We start from the raw sequence: 14,826 nt of genomic DNA on the forward strand, positions 1-14,826 counted from the left end.
CAGCTAAGGTGAGCGTCATGCGTGAGATATCATTTAGGACGCCATGATCTGGTTGAAAAATATAGGGAGACCAATACAATTTATTTAATCGTATTACTTGTTGTCAAAAGATTTCCATAAGTAGCTAGTATCACCAGAGGCTAGTTGATACGGCCATAATTTTTTGTATGTATATCATATATTTTTTTCCTTGAAAATTCTGTTCTTTTACCTAGCCGCCATAAATTAAAGAAGAGATGACGACACTGCCAAAGAATAGTTCCAATGTTATATTTGTTTTTACTTTATTGTCTGATCATTTATATTTAATTGTAAAATATACTTGTCACTATTAGAGCATTGTCCTCCTTTATTTTTGCTTCATACACCTTGTCGCCATCTCTTCGTAACTCTATCTCGCCCATTTTTTCCTTTCGCTATCATATGTTACCACTTGAACATATAATCTCATATACCGATGAACAAGGAGTGTGTACATCGGCAATCGTTTCCACAGAACAGGATTTTTCCGTTAATTTTTTCTGTCACCCTATCGTTATACCAATATACTCAACACCTTGCCTCTATTATCTATATTTTTGATGATATCGTTGTTAGTAATATTTAGAAGGAAACGAAAATCGGAACCATACTACAATATTGCTCACTTTCGACAGGTCATGCCTGTTTAACATTAACATTATTTTTAGTTTTTTTTTTTTTGCATCTCTGATACTCAAATAGACGATTGTCGCCAACGTAGTATTTTTCTTCGATTAACGAGGTGTCCACTTTTTTTATGACCAAAACAGAAGTGTTGGCCCCGAATCGCTTTCGTTTTATCATCGACCAGTCTTTCAGTTAACCAGTATTTCTTATATATTTATATGTTTATTTAAGTAACCTTCTCCATTATGATTTCCATCCAGGTATTTCGAATTTTACATCCGGTGCTGCCATTAGACGCTCCATCATGCGGCTGGTTCCCAGCACGAAACGAAGTCTGTCCATGCCTAGATTCGAACACAGACCACCGTGTGTGTGTCCCCAAGATATTAGCAGGCCAACACGTTACCCACTAAGCTGTCAGGGGAACTTGCTACCTCAACCTATAGCGTCTTTTCTTGCCTTTGCATTTCTCTCTACGTCCTCCCCTAGTTTATTCGGACGCCTCAGCTCTCCCTCTTTGGCATCGCCATCCTTCTCCTTACGATAATACCATCCATATAACCAGCGTTACTGTCCTCTGTGTTAGCGTCCTTACTTTATCATTACATTATTGTTTTCATTATCAGTATATTTATGAGAATATGGATTTATATACAAATGCGACGCGGCACTCGGCAGGGCTGGCGATATTTTCATACAAGGCTGATAGAGACGTTTGAGTATGTCGTATGATACGCGTTATTGTTTTATAATATATAGCCCCTGGGAATACCAAATGGACTTTTTTTGCGGATTAACTGTTTTAGTCTGTTCCGTATCTCGCTTCTCGTCTATTGCGGCAATCATTTGCCGATATGATAGCTTCAATTTGGTTTTCGTTAACGAAACGCCGAGTACGATCACGAAGCTCTGTTTTCAGTAATAGTGTTCTGTGAATATTGCGTGTCTGTGTTTCCGTGCCTCGTAAGTTATGGAAATGACAAAACATTACATAGAACCATATAGTGGAATAACAATGGAATGGATACGTATCAGCTGATAGCGCAGATGCGTTGACTGCACCACGAACAGGCAAAGTCTGTCCGTCGCAAATGCTAGTAATACATGTAGTGTACATCTTAAATTTCCTCTACTGTCATAAATACTATCTTCGGTAAATGTACATCATCTTGTCTTATCGCTTTTTGTCTAGCAACGTTGTACCTTATTATGTTTATATAATAATGCTAATGAAATAGCTATAAGTAGTTTTTTTTTTATATCTGTCTGAGGCTTCCGCGCAAGGATGTGTACAGAGATGCTTAACTATCCCGATGTGCCGCGTCACTTCTTCAAGCTTTCCATCATCACATGCAGAAAATAGAAACTTCACCAGTTGTAGAAACCTCCCTTTGTCTGTTCGTTGAAAATCAGAGGAAGATTGGGTTGGGCTTGCGGACGCGACCAGCAATGACAGATGGCGAAGATGACTAATGCAATGACAAAAGAAAAATTGAGATCAGCTTATGATAATTGACCTCTGCGATCGAAGTGGCATATAGTGACATTTTCTAGTTTCGATTGGCGGAAACATTGGGCTAGTTAGGATTATATGCCTCGGCCTTTTCAGGTCTGGACCGCTTCCTCGATTTTGTCATATGGATAGATACGATTTATACGCATCTGTCATAAATAGAGCATTAGCGAGATATACAGTTAGACGGAGACGAAAACGCGAGCTAGACTTGACAAGTAAATTTGTGGCTTATCGAGCTTCGAGTAACTCGATCCATCATTTCCCGCTTGTAACTGTCCATTAATTAGATGCACGACTCATAAGTGTGCTGGTTACCCATGAGCGACTAAAGAGTGACAGTCCGATCTAACTGAGTGCGGCACATTACTTACTTGTAAGTTGGGTAACGTAATGTACGCATGACGTGAATATGCTCGACTATACACAATGGAGTGCTCTAGCTGTATGTTAAATGCTAACAGACGCAAAAGTACTCAGTTGAAATTAATGACCTCTGCCTGTTTTCACATTTGCCATCCGTATTGTCGTTATGGTTACGCTAAAGTTGATTATGGTATTTCTCAGCGAACTAAGGCTTCGAAAACCAGGTGTTACCTTCAAGCTAGTGATATATTAAGTTGGGGGCGGCTGTTGACGTTACCGGTATCATTGTGGACGTCGAATTTTTCGTTTTCCCTCCATCCACTTCGGCATCGTTGTTGCATTTCTACTGTAGCTTTTCAAAACTTTACGTAAGTGCTTCGATACTTTTTCCCGCTCGAATCTTCCGTTTCGTCTTTTTCGTTCTGCTTTTTTTCTTTCGATTTCGGCCTTAGCACGCTCATACGACTTTGTAATTATGTTTCGGAGGTCGGTTTTCACGCCCCGAAGTTTAGCTGATTCATCTGTCTCAGACGAGTCGAGGACTAATGTTTAGCCTAGTTCATTCGTACTGTTGGGCGTGCCTACTCATTGACGCGACCGGTTACCAATCGATTCGTCAGGTGCTGCGTTCACCATCACCTATCGCCGCCTCCATGTTGTCGTTGATGTATTTCCCCGGTTCGCACAAACTCCTTCATACGCTTACATATGGCGAAAAGATCATGATACTTAGACACTGGCTCTATACGGATAGGTAGCACTTCATATTACTATGCGGTGTTCTATATCCACTACATTGTGGATATATTATACGGACATTCAGCTATCGTTGGCCAAGCCAAAAATAGTAGATGGGCTACGTTGTCCTCAGCACCATTTCCATTATCATTATTATTATTATGGCGTAAGGCTGTGGCGTCTGTACGTATTATATCTGAAACGTATCTGGCATCGCATCGCATAGGGAAACGGGGGTTCTTTAAATAGGGGCTTTTGTGTACATATTCATGTTCGTTATTCGGTCTGGATTCTCTTACGTATGGCCTTGTCGACTTACGGCGTTTACCACATGATACTTATGGCTGGAAATCTATCTCGGGTGTGTATGTGTGTGTGAGCGTGTGTGCATATACGTGTGTACCCGAGGACATTTTGGTGGCACTCACATAATAACTTTTACCGTATTGAAGCAAAAATATGATATGAGCATTTGGCGGGAAGATTTAAAGACTCGGCATATGACTATAGATGCGATACAGCTCCATAGTATAATCATTATCAAGTGAGATTTAAAGTGCCAGTTCTTTATTCTTTTGTCATCGTATCGCCCCTGATGGCTACGGCCATTTCCTAGTTGAAACAACAATGAACACCATCCATCACAGGCCGACGGTGGTTTACTCGTTGCTTGCGATGACTGGCTGTCAACAGGGGCGATCCAAACACGCATACGCACGCACCTCCACGTACACACACATTTGGAGAAAGGGCAGGTTTCCAAAACACGATGGAGATTGAAGGGGGATAATGGAAAGAGTGAGGGCACAAAACGGGAGCTGTCTCCACTCCGCAGATTTTTCTAAACTGTGTTCCTCCGGCGTTTTAACGCAAAAAAACTATCGACCTGATATTCACGTAGGTGCAACGGAACCGTCATATTGATTCTAATCGCTGGTTATTTGCTTAGTTTTGGATTGCGACCGTTGCCGTTACAGCTGTATCATATAGTAGTAGGAGTGAATAAAGAAAGGAAGGCCGTCATTTTCTCAAATTGTCGTTACCTCCTATGTATAGCCTGTACCCTCAATATGGGTTCGTCTAGTTACAAGGGTCCAGAACTGTTCGGCCTACGATTATTATTATTATACCATTTTTAAGGTTAAGAAACTCAGCTATTTCTTTTCGTACAGTTATGCGATAGTTGATTTTGGTTACTCGTGATAAAATCGTAATGCGACGACATGGCGAGCGTATGCATCGTGTGGTGCGACGATGGTGGGTCATGACTGGCTCGTCAAATGGTCCCTTGTTCACGCGCCGGAGGAATAAAGAGAAGTATGAGTAATAGTTCATGAATGTAGACTGACGAACAAACGAGTAAACGAACTCATTGTGGCCACTGCGGTTCTCCTGGCGCTCCATTCGCCAGTAAAAGCGTACTAAAAGGTACGCTTTTACTGGATGGATAGAGCTTGCCACTCCTTTTTGGTTGAATGCTAGCAGCCGCAAGCCATCATACTCTTGATTTTATTGATTGATACTATTATTATTGTTGATATTATTATCAGTTATTATTTTAGTACCTCCTCTTCGTATTTGTTGCAGTTTGAGTGACATCGACATCAGCGGTGATGATCGGTGGATGGTTGCTTGCTTTGCGCTACTCTGCTTGTAAGAACTTGGTTTGTTAGTTTTTTAGATAGGCAAAGTTATTAAACGGTCGGTTTTTCTTTGTTAATTCGTTAGCGTATTGTAGTTTTTAAATGTAATCGAAGACAGGTAGCCCGGGACGCAACACAAAGACTGCTATTGAGAAATCCTTGTCCAACACAGTTCTTGGTTTGGCCAAAGGTGTCTTGTCAGTAGTGTTCGAAATAGATAATCGTCATGTAGCCAGCGCCTTCTGGCGCGGCCTCAAGTAGCATTCTTAATGCCTTGGCCTGAGCATGTTAAGCTCATCAGTCAACTCAGAGTCCTTCAAGCTGCTGCCGGTTTTTCGGAGTAATCGGCGTGCGGCACGCCTCTGCAATAATTTAGAAAAAAAAACGACGACAGAAAAGCAAACATATTGACATGTTAGTATCCCTAAACGAATCTTAATATAACAAGAGCATTAGGTGAACCAAAAAACGTTTTGATAAAAAAAAATCACAACACCTAACTTTCTATCGAGTTGTAAGTATTCTACAAGTTGTCTGATCGAAACGAGATCATCCAACTGCGTGGAATGGTGCAAGAATGTTCTCTGCTTGGATCTACTGTGCTAACGCCAAATCCCCTCGAATGCATCAGGTGCATCTACGGACAGCAAATGTGTTTGAGTAAGCTGCGCTGTGGACAGGCAGATGATTCGAAGTGTTGTGTTTGCCTGCTGTTCTTCAATAACACTTCACTGAGTTTAAACTGTAGTCAATCATATGTTGCCTTTTTTCTTGGTCCGACCTGGCGCTTTGTTCCCTGCTAAGGCGCAATCGTTTCCTCCATTGTTAAAACACGCGTGGACAAATATGACCAAACAAATGTGTTTTCATTATCCTAGTAAACATATGAATTTAGCTACGGCGAATAATAAAATCAATTGCTGTAATTGTTTTTTTTATTATTTGAAGCTTCCTACAGGTGTCACTATTTTTTTCCGAACTGTCGGGCGAGCGATGTTAGCCGTTGGCTGTGGAACAACCCAGACCCTTACCATGCATGGCTCATTATCACAGGCCTCTCCTCCATATGGCAATCGCACCATTTCGGACCATATCGATGAAACACGCACTAGGTAATCGACAAGCCCTAATTCTATTTCGACGTTTTTTAAGCCATCAGACTTGCTGGGGTGTTGACTTTTCTACCTAGCGTCCCTGTAATAAGGACCGCTGGTCTTTTTCTCTTCATTGTCGGTCGCATCTCCTTTACATCATAAGAACGCTCTGACGTATGCATATCTGTACGTGAGGGTGAGGTCTTAAAAAAAACGAGATCTTCCTTGCCACGTTCCTATTCGGCTTCGTCCGTTGCCCGCCATATATTGCCCATCTCGATAACGTTGCTGGCGACAGCAACAGCAGCAGATGTTAGCGGCTGCCGCAGTCCCAAAAGATATGTGTCTGTCCTGGGAAGCCAACTACCCAACCAATTTAATAGTGGTTTGTTAGTTTGCCAGATCGTGCGTTCGTTCTCGGTCCCTCTTGGCTGATGCGTCTAATGCAGATGCCGTGCTATCACTGGCCACGAAGACTCGCCGATGATTTCATTTCACCGCGGAGTAGCTGGGTTGTTCCATCCAGCTGCTGGCATATTCAGCTACAGCCACAACGATAGCCGCACTGTCGTAGCTCTGTTAGAGCAGTGGCAGCGGGGAGCAGAAGGTAGTTATGGGACCGGCTGGTGCCGCCAAAGTTTCCACACCGCCCACGCACGTTTATGCTTCGTAGCGTTGCGGGCCCTCCCTCGCCTACTTCAACGCTCCTAGCATAACCAAATGCACACGGCCTAGAATCTCCTAGCTCTAGCTTCTGACGTGAGCGAAACAAGCGGGTTACTCGTCAAAGATGCATCTTATACTATTACTATAGCCACGACTGCTCTGCCCTATATCGTGGTGCTCATGCTACAACTAGATACGTTGAGCTTGGCCAGAACCCATATGGCGCAGCAGGCGGACCCTCCACCGCAGTAGCCATGCACTACGAACAAGCGCGCCCTCTGGCGGGCCCGCGAAGAAAAACCTCTCTGTCTGCAAGCAGCGGGAAGGGAAGCTTGCTTGATTAGAGGGCTAGTTCTCCTCTACATGGAGTTCACCTCTGACATTTAGGAAAAAATGCGCAGAAGCAATGCACCTACCGTGAAACCAGAGCGTTCTACAGAAACCGACTGAGAACGACTCGTTCAAGCAGTTTTTTGATATGCATTAGCACTAACTTAAGTCAAAGCAACGGTTCTCGCTTCGTAACCCATTCTCGTGGCTTCATTTTAACCTGACCACACACACCCGTTCTCGAAGTAAGCAGGCAGTGTTGAACGCTGATGTACGCAATACACAACAGTTATAAGCACACAGTGAGTAGTTGTAACCATGTCATATATATATATATACATACATGTATATATATAGAGCGAGTGAAGAAGAGAGAAAGTCGTACCAGACGGGATTCAGCCGGTTGAGCTTGTAAGGATTTAGTACCATATACAATATGTAGCGAGTATGGCATCAACTCATTGAAAAATGTCTTCGACGCGAAATTTTGCGTTCGATGGCACTAAGGGAATAATAGTGCTTACTTTTGCTAGCAATAGCGCAATCGAGGGAGACCTTAACAGCGTCATCGTTATGTCGTATATTCATATGTGATTCATTATGCTTCGAAAAAAGGCTCATCCTTATAGCTAGTAATACGAATCACAAAGAGCAGATATAGTAAGTTAAGGGCACAGGGTAGGCACGTTTTGTTAATTGCCCTCGTCCTAGGTAGGCACGCAAAACTGCTGTTATTGAGCGTAAACTAATGGAGTCTGGGCTATACTCCAACGTACTTAGCTAGGACTTTTTTAAATAGGACCACGGCAAGGAAAAAGGGGAGCAGGAGTCTGGGAAGGGCGATTTATTCATTAAGCGACAATAATCCACTGTGCTGTTGTGTGTGCATTTTCCGTTTTCTCTCGTACCTTTTAGCTTTCTCCTGCATGAGCGGCCATGTTTTGATGAGCAACATTGATATTTGCGAATTTTCCCTGAAATTGAATCTAGCTACTGAGAGCTAACCGACTATTACTCTCGAATCATCACTCTTTTTATGCAACGGCTAATTTCAAAGGTAATGCGAAATCATTTTCAAAACAGAAGATTATCTATGTATTCCCTGCAACCGTCAGGCAAGGAACGGCCGCCAAGTACGAGCTGATTATGACTAGTCAACAGTTGCTAAAAACTACAGTGTCATCATCTAAACAATAACGATAACAATTACGGGATCTGCGACGTGCGGCTGATGGTAATGTTAAAAGTTGTTTCCGTAGCATTATCGTATAATGAACGAGCGTATAATGAATGTGTTACATTGAAAAGTTGCCCGAGTCGCGAGCAAATCAGCGAGAGCTTAGAGATAGTTTCCGACCCCTATGACCCTATGTTCATTCCAGATTAATGTGAGCCATGCATACGTACCCTTTCAATCGGCCGCTTGACCACGTAGTGCATGCACTGCATGGTGTTGGTAGTTTCCGCGGCGACACAAAAGTCAGACCTTGGCAACCGATGGAATTATCGTGTCTTCTTGCCTTGGCTGGCTTATCCTACTTTGCGTGTCCTAACCTTCTCTATGGATTGGAAGGGTAAGGCAGAGCGATTTTGTGTCAAAGGTTGCGGCGGAAAATGGAGAGTCGACGGTGGCGGCCGCAGCAGTGGCAGTCACTAGCCAGACTGGTGAGATTGTGTGGGTGGGTTATTTTTGGACTGATACACTCGTACGCTACGATTACTACTACTACGGTGACGGATCGAATCGGTAGCTGTTCCGCTCTCTCGCTTTCCCATCCCTCTGATCAAAAGCACGGACCAATGGCGGCCACGGTGGTGGTGGAAATGGCGGCAGCGGTGTTTGAGGCAAAGCAGCAAGAGCAGCACGAGCAGGATAACGAAAAATACAATACAAGTGGGCGACGGCACCCTCTGCTGTTGTCTATTTTTTCGGACACACACGCGTACACGCACACAAAGAAACACGCACAAAGTATTATTTTTTTCTCTTCCGGGGCTCGTCCACATGCACCCCAGTACTATCAATAAAGCCAGCAATGCAATGTTCGAACCTAGCTTGGCTCGGAAGTACTTGAAAAGTTGTCGTTATCAAACTGGAACGAGAACTGAGTGATGTTGTTCAATATTAATAAATCAGGGGAGCTTTTTCAAGAGGAATTCGAATTGTATAGGAGAAATTACAATTTTACCTTATTTTGTACTCAGCTACGGGTTTTTTTTTGCCAAAGGAACTTGACTGTTCTTTCAGTCATTTTGAAAGGCTTTTCTTCAAGTGAAAATTCAGTGAAACGTAATCACCATAATATTCTGGACTAATCACTAACGCTGATTCAATACGACTTTCAATGCGTGATTGAACGAACGATACTATCACCTGCCATGAGAATCTTTAAGATGTACGGCATCTAAAACTTCTTAAATTGCTTGGTTAGCCATGTTCTTTGAATATACTCTTACAAGTTCTGGGTAAAGCGAATTAGTCCTCATGTGTAACTTCATTCTGTCCGCCACCGCAACACCATACCGTTATGCGAATCAGGTTGAATCCAGTTGCATTAAGGTCCTGTGTCCCCTTTTTGACATCGGACTTCTCTCAGTGGCCGGTGCGATCCCGAACTATGTAGGTCATCCTTTCAACCACCCTGATCGGCTAATCCCTATGAAAAGGCCTGTCTGTAAAACTCCTTCGTTGGTCCCTTGTCGGTGCATGTTTGATCAACGAGGGAAGAGTTGTGGGCCTGCGAAAGAATCAGACCCGGTAGCTTCAGCAGATGTATCTGCAGCGCTTTCCTCCACGGCTCATCATATATACATGCTCATCCACTGAGCGCCTGACGCCGATACACGGCACTGCTGTCATTCGCAAATCAATGTAGATATGTATGCTTGCCTTCAATGGCACGTCTACTGGCGTGTAATGTGTATGGTATCTTTTAAATAATCCTAGAAACCCCCTATAGCCAGTCCCGATCGGACGTCGATATTGTACAGTACAGCCACAGCAGGAACGTATTTCGGCGAGAGCAGCAATGACTGCCGCCACTGGCGTGGTGGCTTTAGAAAAGCGTCGGGATCCTGCTCGCGAGCTAAAAATAGATGTTCGTCAGCAGGCATTCGTACACCCCCCATTGCTGGAACACACACCGCCACCTTTCCGTCAACGCGGGCGTTACCGACGTCCATCAACGTATATCTGCCGGTAGTCGATTGCGATGGTCGCAGCGGCCCGGCGAGAGCAGCAGCAGCGAAAAGCCCACGCAGTTGCCTCTACATAGTTCCACGTTCATTGAGGATAGTACTAGCGGCCTCAATGGAGGCTCGGTTTCCATTGGCCGTTTGGAATGACGTCACCGCTGACGCACGAAAGGCGGGACTTCAGCAAGATGGCAGCAGGCTAGGCACCAGGCGGGTCTGTCTTTACTGCTGCCGTCGGTCCTTGGCCGTCCTTGATGCAAGCCGCTACTGTCCTACACTATAAGGCAGGCAGTTTGGTGTCTTGTATTAGTTCTGAGACGGTGGCAATGCGTTGACTGTATGTTGTTCATTGCTAGACAGTCTCACGCACTGATGTGTGACGTCGCTGGCGAAGGTTGTATAGGTTGTGGTAACGGACGCTAAGGCCGAAATTGTGTGGGGGAAAAGAGGCAGTTGGGGGGATAGAAAAAGAAAAAGTTTTAGATGTTGGCTTTTCTTGGCAGACTGCCCGCAGCCAGGCTCGCTACCGTGCCGTTGTTAGAGACGGCGACTTAAGCTTAAGCGAATGACGGATTGCGGAATTACGACGAAGCGTCAATTTCGTCGTAGTTGTAGCTTCTCACCCGCGTAAGACCTTATGGAAAGAAAAACCGAGAAGGCAGAATCAGAAAGTTGAGTAGAGCTGGCTCCCATGTATTCTGTAAAAATCAGCCACAGCTTCAAGTTTAAGCAAGGCCCATCTGCGGGACGGCTGAGGATGTAGATTTACTAAACAGCTAACAAACGAACTACCTCACAGCGTTTGCTGTACCTTTATCACCGTTCAATAATAATAACGTAACCAAATTATATATATGCATGAGGAGTATATATTATAATGTACATGTATTTAATTTAGTTGGAACTTTGAAGGCCTGTTAGAGCAGTGCGGCATGTTGAGGTTGGTTTCCCTTAAATACTGAAGTATATCTTGGTAGAAACGAAGGGCAGATTACGTCTGCTAGTGGTCCTCTTTGCTCAGACAAATGACGTCCACGGATATATACGAGTGGCTCTAGGTATATTAGGGGGGGGGGGGGGTCGTTGCGGTTGACCCTAAAGTAACTAGCATGCCTAGAAAGGACAGCAAACATTGCTCATCTGGTCAGTCAGTGACGTACCTAATCTCAGGGGTAAAGGGTGAGGCTGCCTGCTGGCCCAGACACGTCCAACAATTTTTTATATTTCTACGCTGTCATTTTAGGATTGTGTAATGCCACGAGCAACTAACAACAATCTTTCTTTTCTCTTTACTGTACCTATAATAAAAGCACAATATATAACAGTAGCGCGGTAATCGTACGGGCCTGCACACGATGAGTCATTCGATGTATCCTTTTAGTCTCTACATATTATACTATAGATTACATTATACAGAACCTGAGCCTGGTACGGGTAGAGCTAACTGGCCTAGATGATTTTTAACCCTTAGGCCCCGAAGCTAACTCGTCTTATTAGACTATTACAAGTAATGCTTTTACTTGTAACTTACTTTAAGTTATCGTACGGTGTGCGTGCAGAGTGCGTGAAGCCATCTCAAAGGTATTGATCGTAGCTTCAACAGCATGATCACAGGGACAACTATATCTTTCAACCGGAGCATATTGGGGTTTCGCCGGAAGTACAATACCATGCTTTCCGAATCAAAATGACGGAAAATTTTGCCAAAAATCCAAATAGAACCAATCATATCATTGTATTTTGTCCAAAGATGTTTGGCTTTGCTGTGCCATGACGTCACCATTGCGAAAAGACCCATTAGAAACGTCCGTTTATTCATCGATCGGGAAACTACTAAATACAATAGCAAGCGTATAGCAGTGAAAGATGCTTGCCGCAAAATAGGCAACCAAACGACTGCTTCGCAAATTGATACCAGACACAGGCAAGAATACAACATACTTTCTAGCAGTGAGATGAACCAAGGTAAATGGTCATAAAGCACGAGAGTGGTAAACCGAAAGAAAGGGTAAAAGCTAGCGGAAATAAATATGGCAAGGAGATCGGCATACGAAAACTGTGGTGATATTAACTCGCTCGGGGTGTAGCTCGCAGATCTCGAGCCTTCGAAAGATTTGCAAATCGCCGCCGTTCGAGACATCTGATAACTTGACGGTTAATCCGAGATCGCAAACGAGGTGGTACCCCATAAGATATCTGCCACTACTGCTCGTGCCATATTGCTTGCTAGATATAAGCAAAAGCCTGCTAGACAAGGACCACATAAGCAGTTAGCGACTCCTGTGGCGACTTATTTTTTTGCCTGTCCAGAAACGTTAACATGGAAGTTGAATTTCTCCTCCAATCGAGTTGAGGCGTTGATCCCGAAGACCCTGTGCTCACTGCCTTATACATTGCACAAATGCTTATGCTCGTATAGTTTTTCTCAAACTATCTACTCAGTCGAAAATTGTCTTTTGACATTTTATAGCTTGCGCTTTATATTTATGAAAGCCGGTAACATTAACGTACTTATATTTGGAAATTCATCTATGCTATTCTTATTTCAAGACTATTGTTTCATATTACAAAGTATAAATGTGGTACGGGTGTCTGATCGTCGGCTTGGATTTGTTCTGCTTTTCACATGGAATAAGGATGCTCTGACGTAGTAACGTTCTCTGTTTCGCACAGCCGCTAGAAAAACTAGTGACGGAGGCAAGCAACGAGCAACGTTACTCCAAACAATGGCCTGCACTCAAGTACCTAAGAAGCTAGGAGGAACTTGAATGAGAGGCCAAACGAGCAGTGGCGGCCTTACTATTTAGAACTCTGGACTAGGGGACTGGTGAGGGGTTAAGCAGGGGAAGTGAGAAAAACGAGTAAGAGGCCCCGAGAAAGAGAGTACTTTTCAGTGTACATAATTCCAATGCGTAGAGCCGGCCAAGGAGTGATGCTCATTGGTCGTCGCTTCTCTTTGAAACTTTATTGAAGCGTTTATGAAAGTTTGAAAAACACCATAGCCCTTTAAAGCCGACACGGCACTTTAGCAACTTCCATCGCTCTGCTACGTCAAGCAGTATTTCAAGCGTAAGTTATTGCGATCAAGGTTTGTATATAACCCTTGACAGTAGCGATTTTATTTTCGACCAGCTATTCCCTTGGCGTAGTTCTTTGAGCACGCTATGACGTACGCCATCCACATCGGGTATAATTATGGCGATGCAAACTCGAGAGTAGTCCCAAAACGGGAACTTTTACGGTTATACGTACGTATAACTGACTGCTCGTTGGCGATTCAAGGAGTGATTTTTGAAAACCTCCATAAATATCACATTAATTAAGCCCATTCGACGCATTACCGTCGAAAGTAATCAATGTTGCCGTAGCAAGCTGCCTGTCGAAATTTAGTACGTAACGAAGGTCCGGTTTTATCAAAACATAGGTTAGGTTAGGTAGGCCGTTATTTCACATATCTAACGAATGCAAAACTGGTCTGAGGCGCTTTCGACAAAAGGGATAGTGTATAAACTTGCTAGTATGATGCCATCATTTTGTTGATTTCGTCAAATATGGTCGTCACTCTAGTGGCTACAGATGAAGCCTAACGGTGGGTCTATTTCTTCGCCTTTTCACACTCTGCCTGCATTGAGCCGCAATACTATTAATTATGTTCATCTAATGGGCTAATATTTCTGCTCAATTTATCTATATCATAATGTTATAGCGCTTCGTCACACGGACGCTTAGACATAACTGTCTGTAAAACCCCAGGATCTTCAAGATACTTTTAATCAGGCAATCGCATCAACAACTTCAGTAATGAGAAGACCGTCTATCAAAACAGAGTAAAATATTTCACGCCTTATGGCACTTTCCAGTCAGCATAATGGTTTAAATATCGCATTTGCAGAGGGACTGTGCTCATGGATTCACGCACTGCCTGAGTCTTCCGGAACATAAGGACTGAGGATCAACGGATAGACATCATCGAGCTATGATGATGCTAGTAACAAGGTCATTGGCCTATGTCGGATCACAGAATTTTCTGCTGTAAAAATGTCTCATCCGTCTCACTAAGTTGCTTGTTGGGTAAAAGCACTCATAGTATAGCAACCGGCTTGTAATGGACGTATCGGTGGTAAGTCGAAGTTGTCGCTCATCAATCTTTCATATGGATTTGAGAAATTTCTTATATCGAACAACAGTTCGTGTAGTTGCCACTGGAAAAGCTGCTCATGTGGATAAGACGCGAAGGGCGGCTATAAAAATAGAGGGCGCGCAACATCGAATTAACGTACAACAGAAACAGACAGGCACGCCACATAGAAAGTATTGTTATAACAAAACTGACAGAGTGAACCACGAAAAACAGGATATCGCTAAATATATATACATATATATTTAGTGCCATAACACTGTGTTCAGTTGTATATGAGCTGAACCGATTTAATAAATGAACACGTATAATAGTTTACCGTCAATGGTATCGGTGTTCTCGTGGTTCATAGAAAAGGACCGGTAAATCTAGTTAGCCTATGTTAGGCGGAATCGGGACTTTTCAGCAGTTGATTTTTCAAACGGGGTGCGGATAGCAAATAGACATAAACATAAACGGCTGCGAATAGTAAACAGAGGCGAAAACAGCACAAAT

The 14,826-nt window shown here is 43.5% G+C and overlaps 1 protein-coding gene across 8 annotated transcripts in view; it reads right to left on the reverse strand.

Annotated features, from left to right (window-relative positions):
- The window catches only part of LOC111249527 (uncharacterized), a 33,987-nt gene that overhangs the window by 10,116 nt on the left and 9,045 nt on the right, over positions 1-14,826 (reverse strand). Inside the window, exons 1-3 of one of the 8 annotated variants that reach the window (XM_086987855.1) lie at positions 9,523-9,655; positions 8,406-8,919; positions 4,831-5,270 (exon numbers count right to left, since the gene is read on the reverse strand). The exons of 1 other annotated variant lie outside the window; for it this stretch is intronic. Coding sequence is in view for 2 of the 7 variants with exons in the window: in XM_022803517.2 (XP_022659252.1) it covers positions 5,175-5,270 (96 nt within the window). In the remaining 5 variants the exon portion in view is untranslated. 6 more of the 8 variants (XM_086987856.1, XR_015326960.1, XM_086987858.1 and 3 more) reach the window with 6 other exon arrangements.

The sequence above is a fragment of the Varroa destructor genome, unplaced genomic scaffold (assembly GCF_002443255.2).
Source record: "Varroa destructor unplaced genomic scaffold, Vdes_3.0 BEIS01000004.1, whole genome shotgun sequence".
Classification (NCBI taxonomy): domain Eukaryota; kingdom Metazoa; phylum Arthropoda; class Arachnida; order Mesostigmata; family Varroidae; genus Varroa; species Varroa destructor.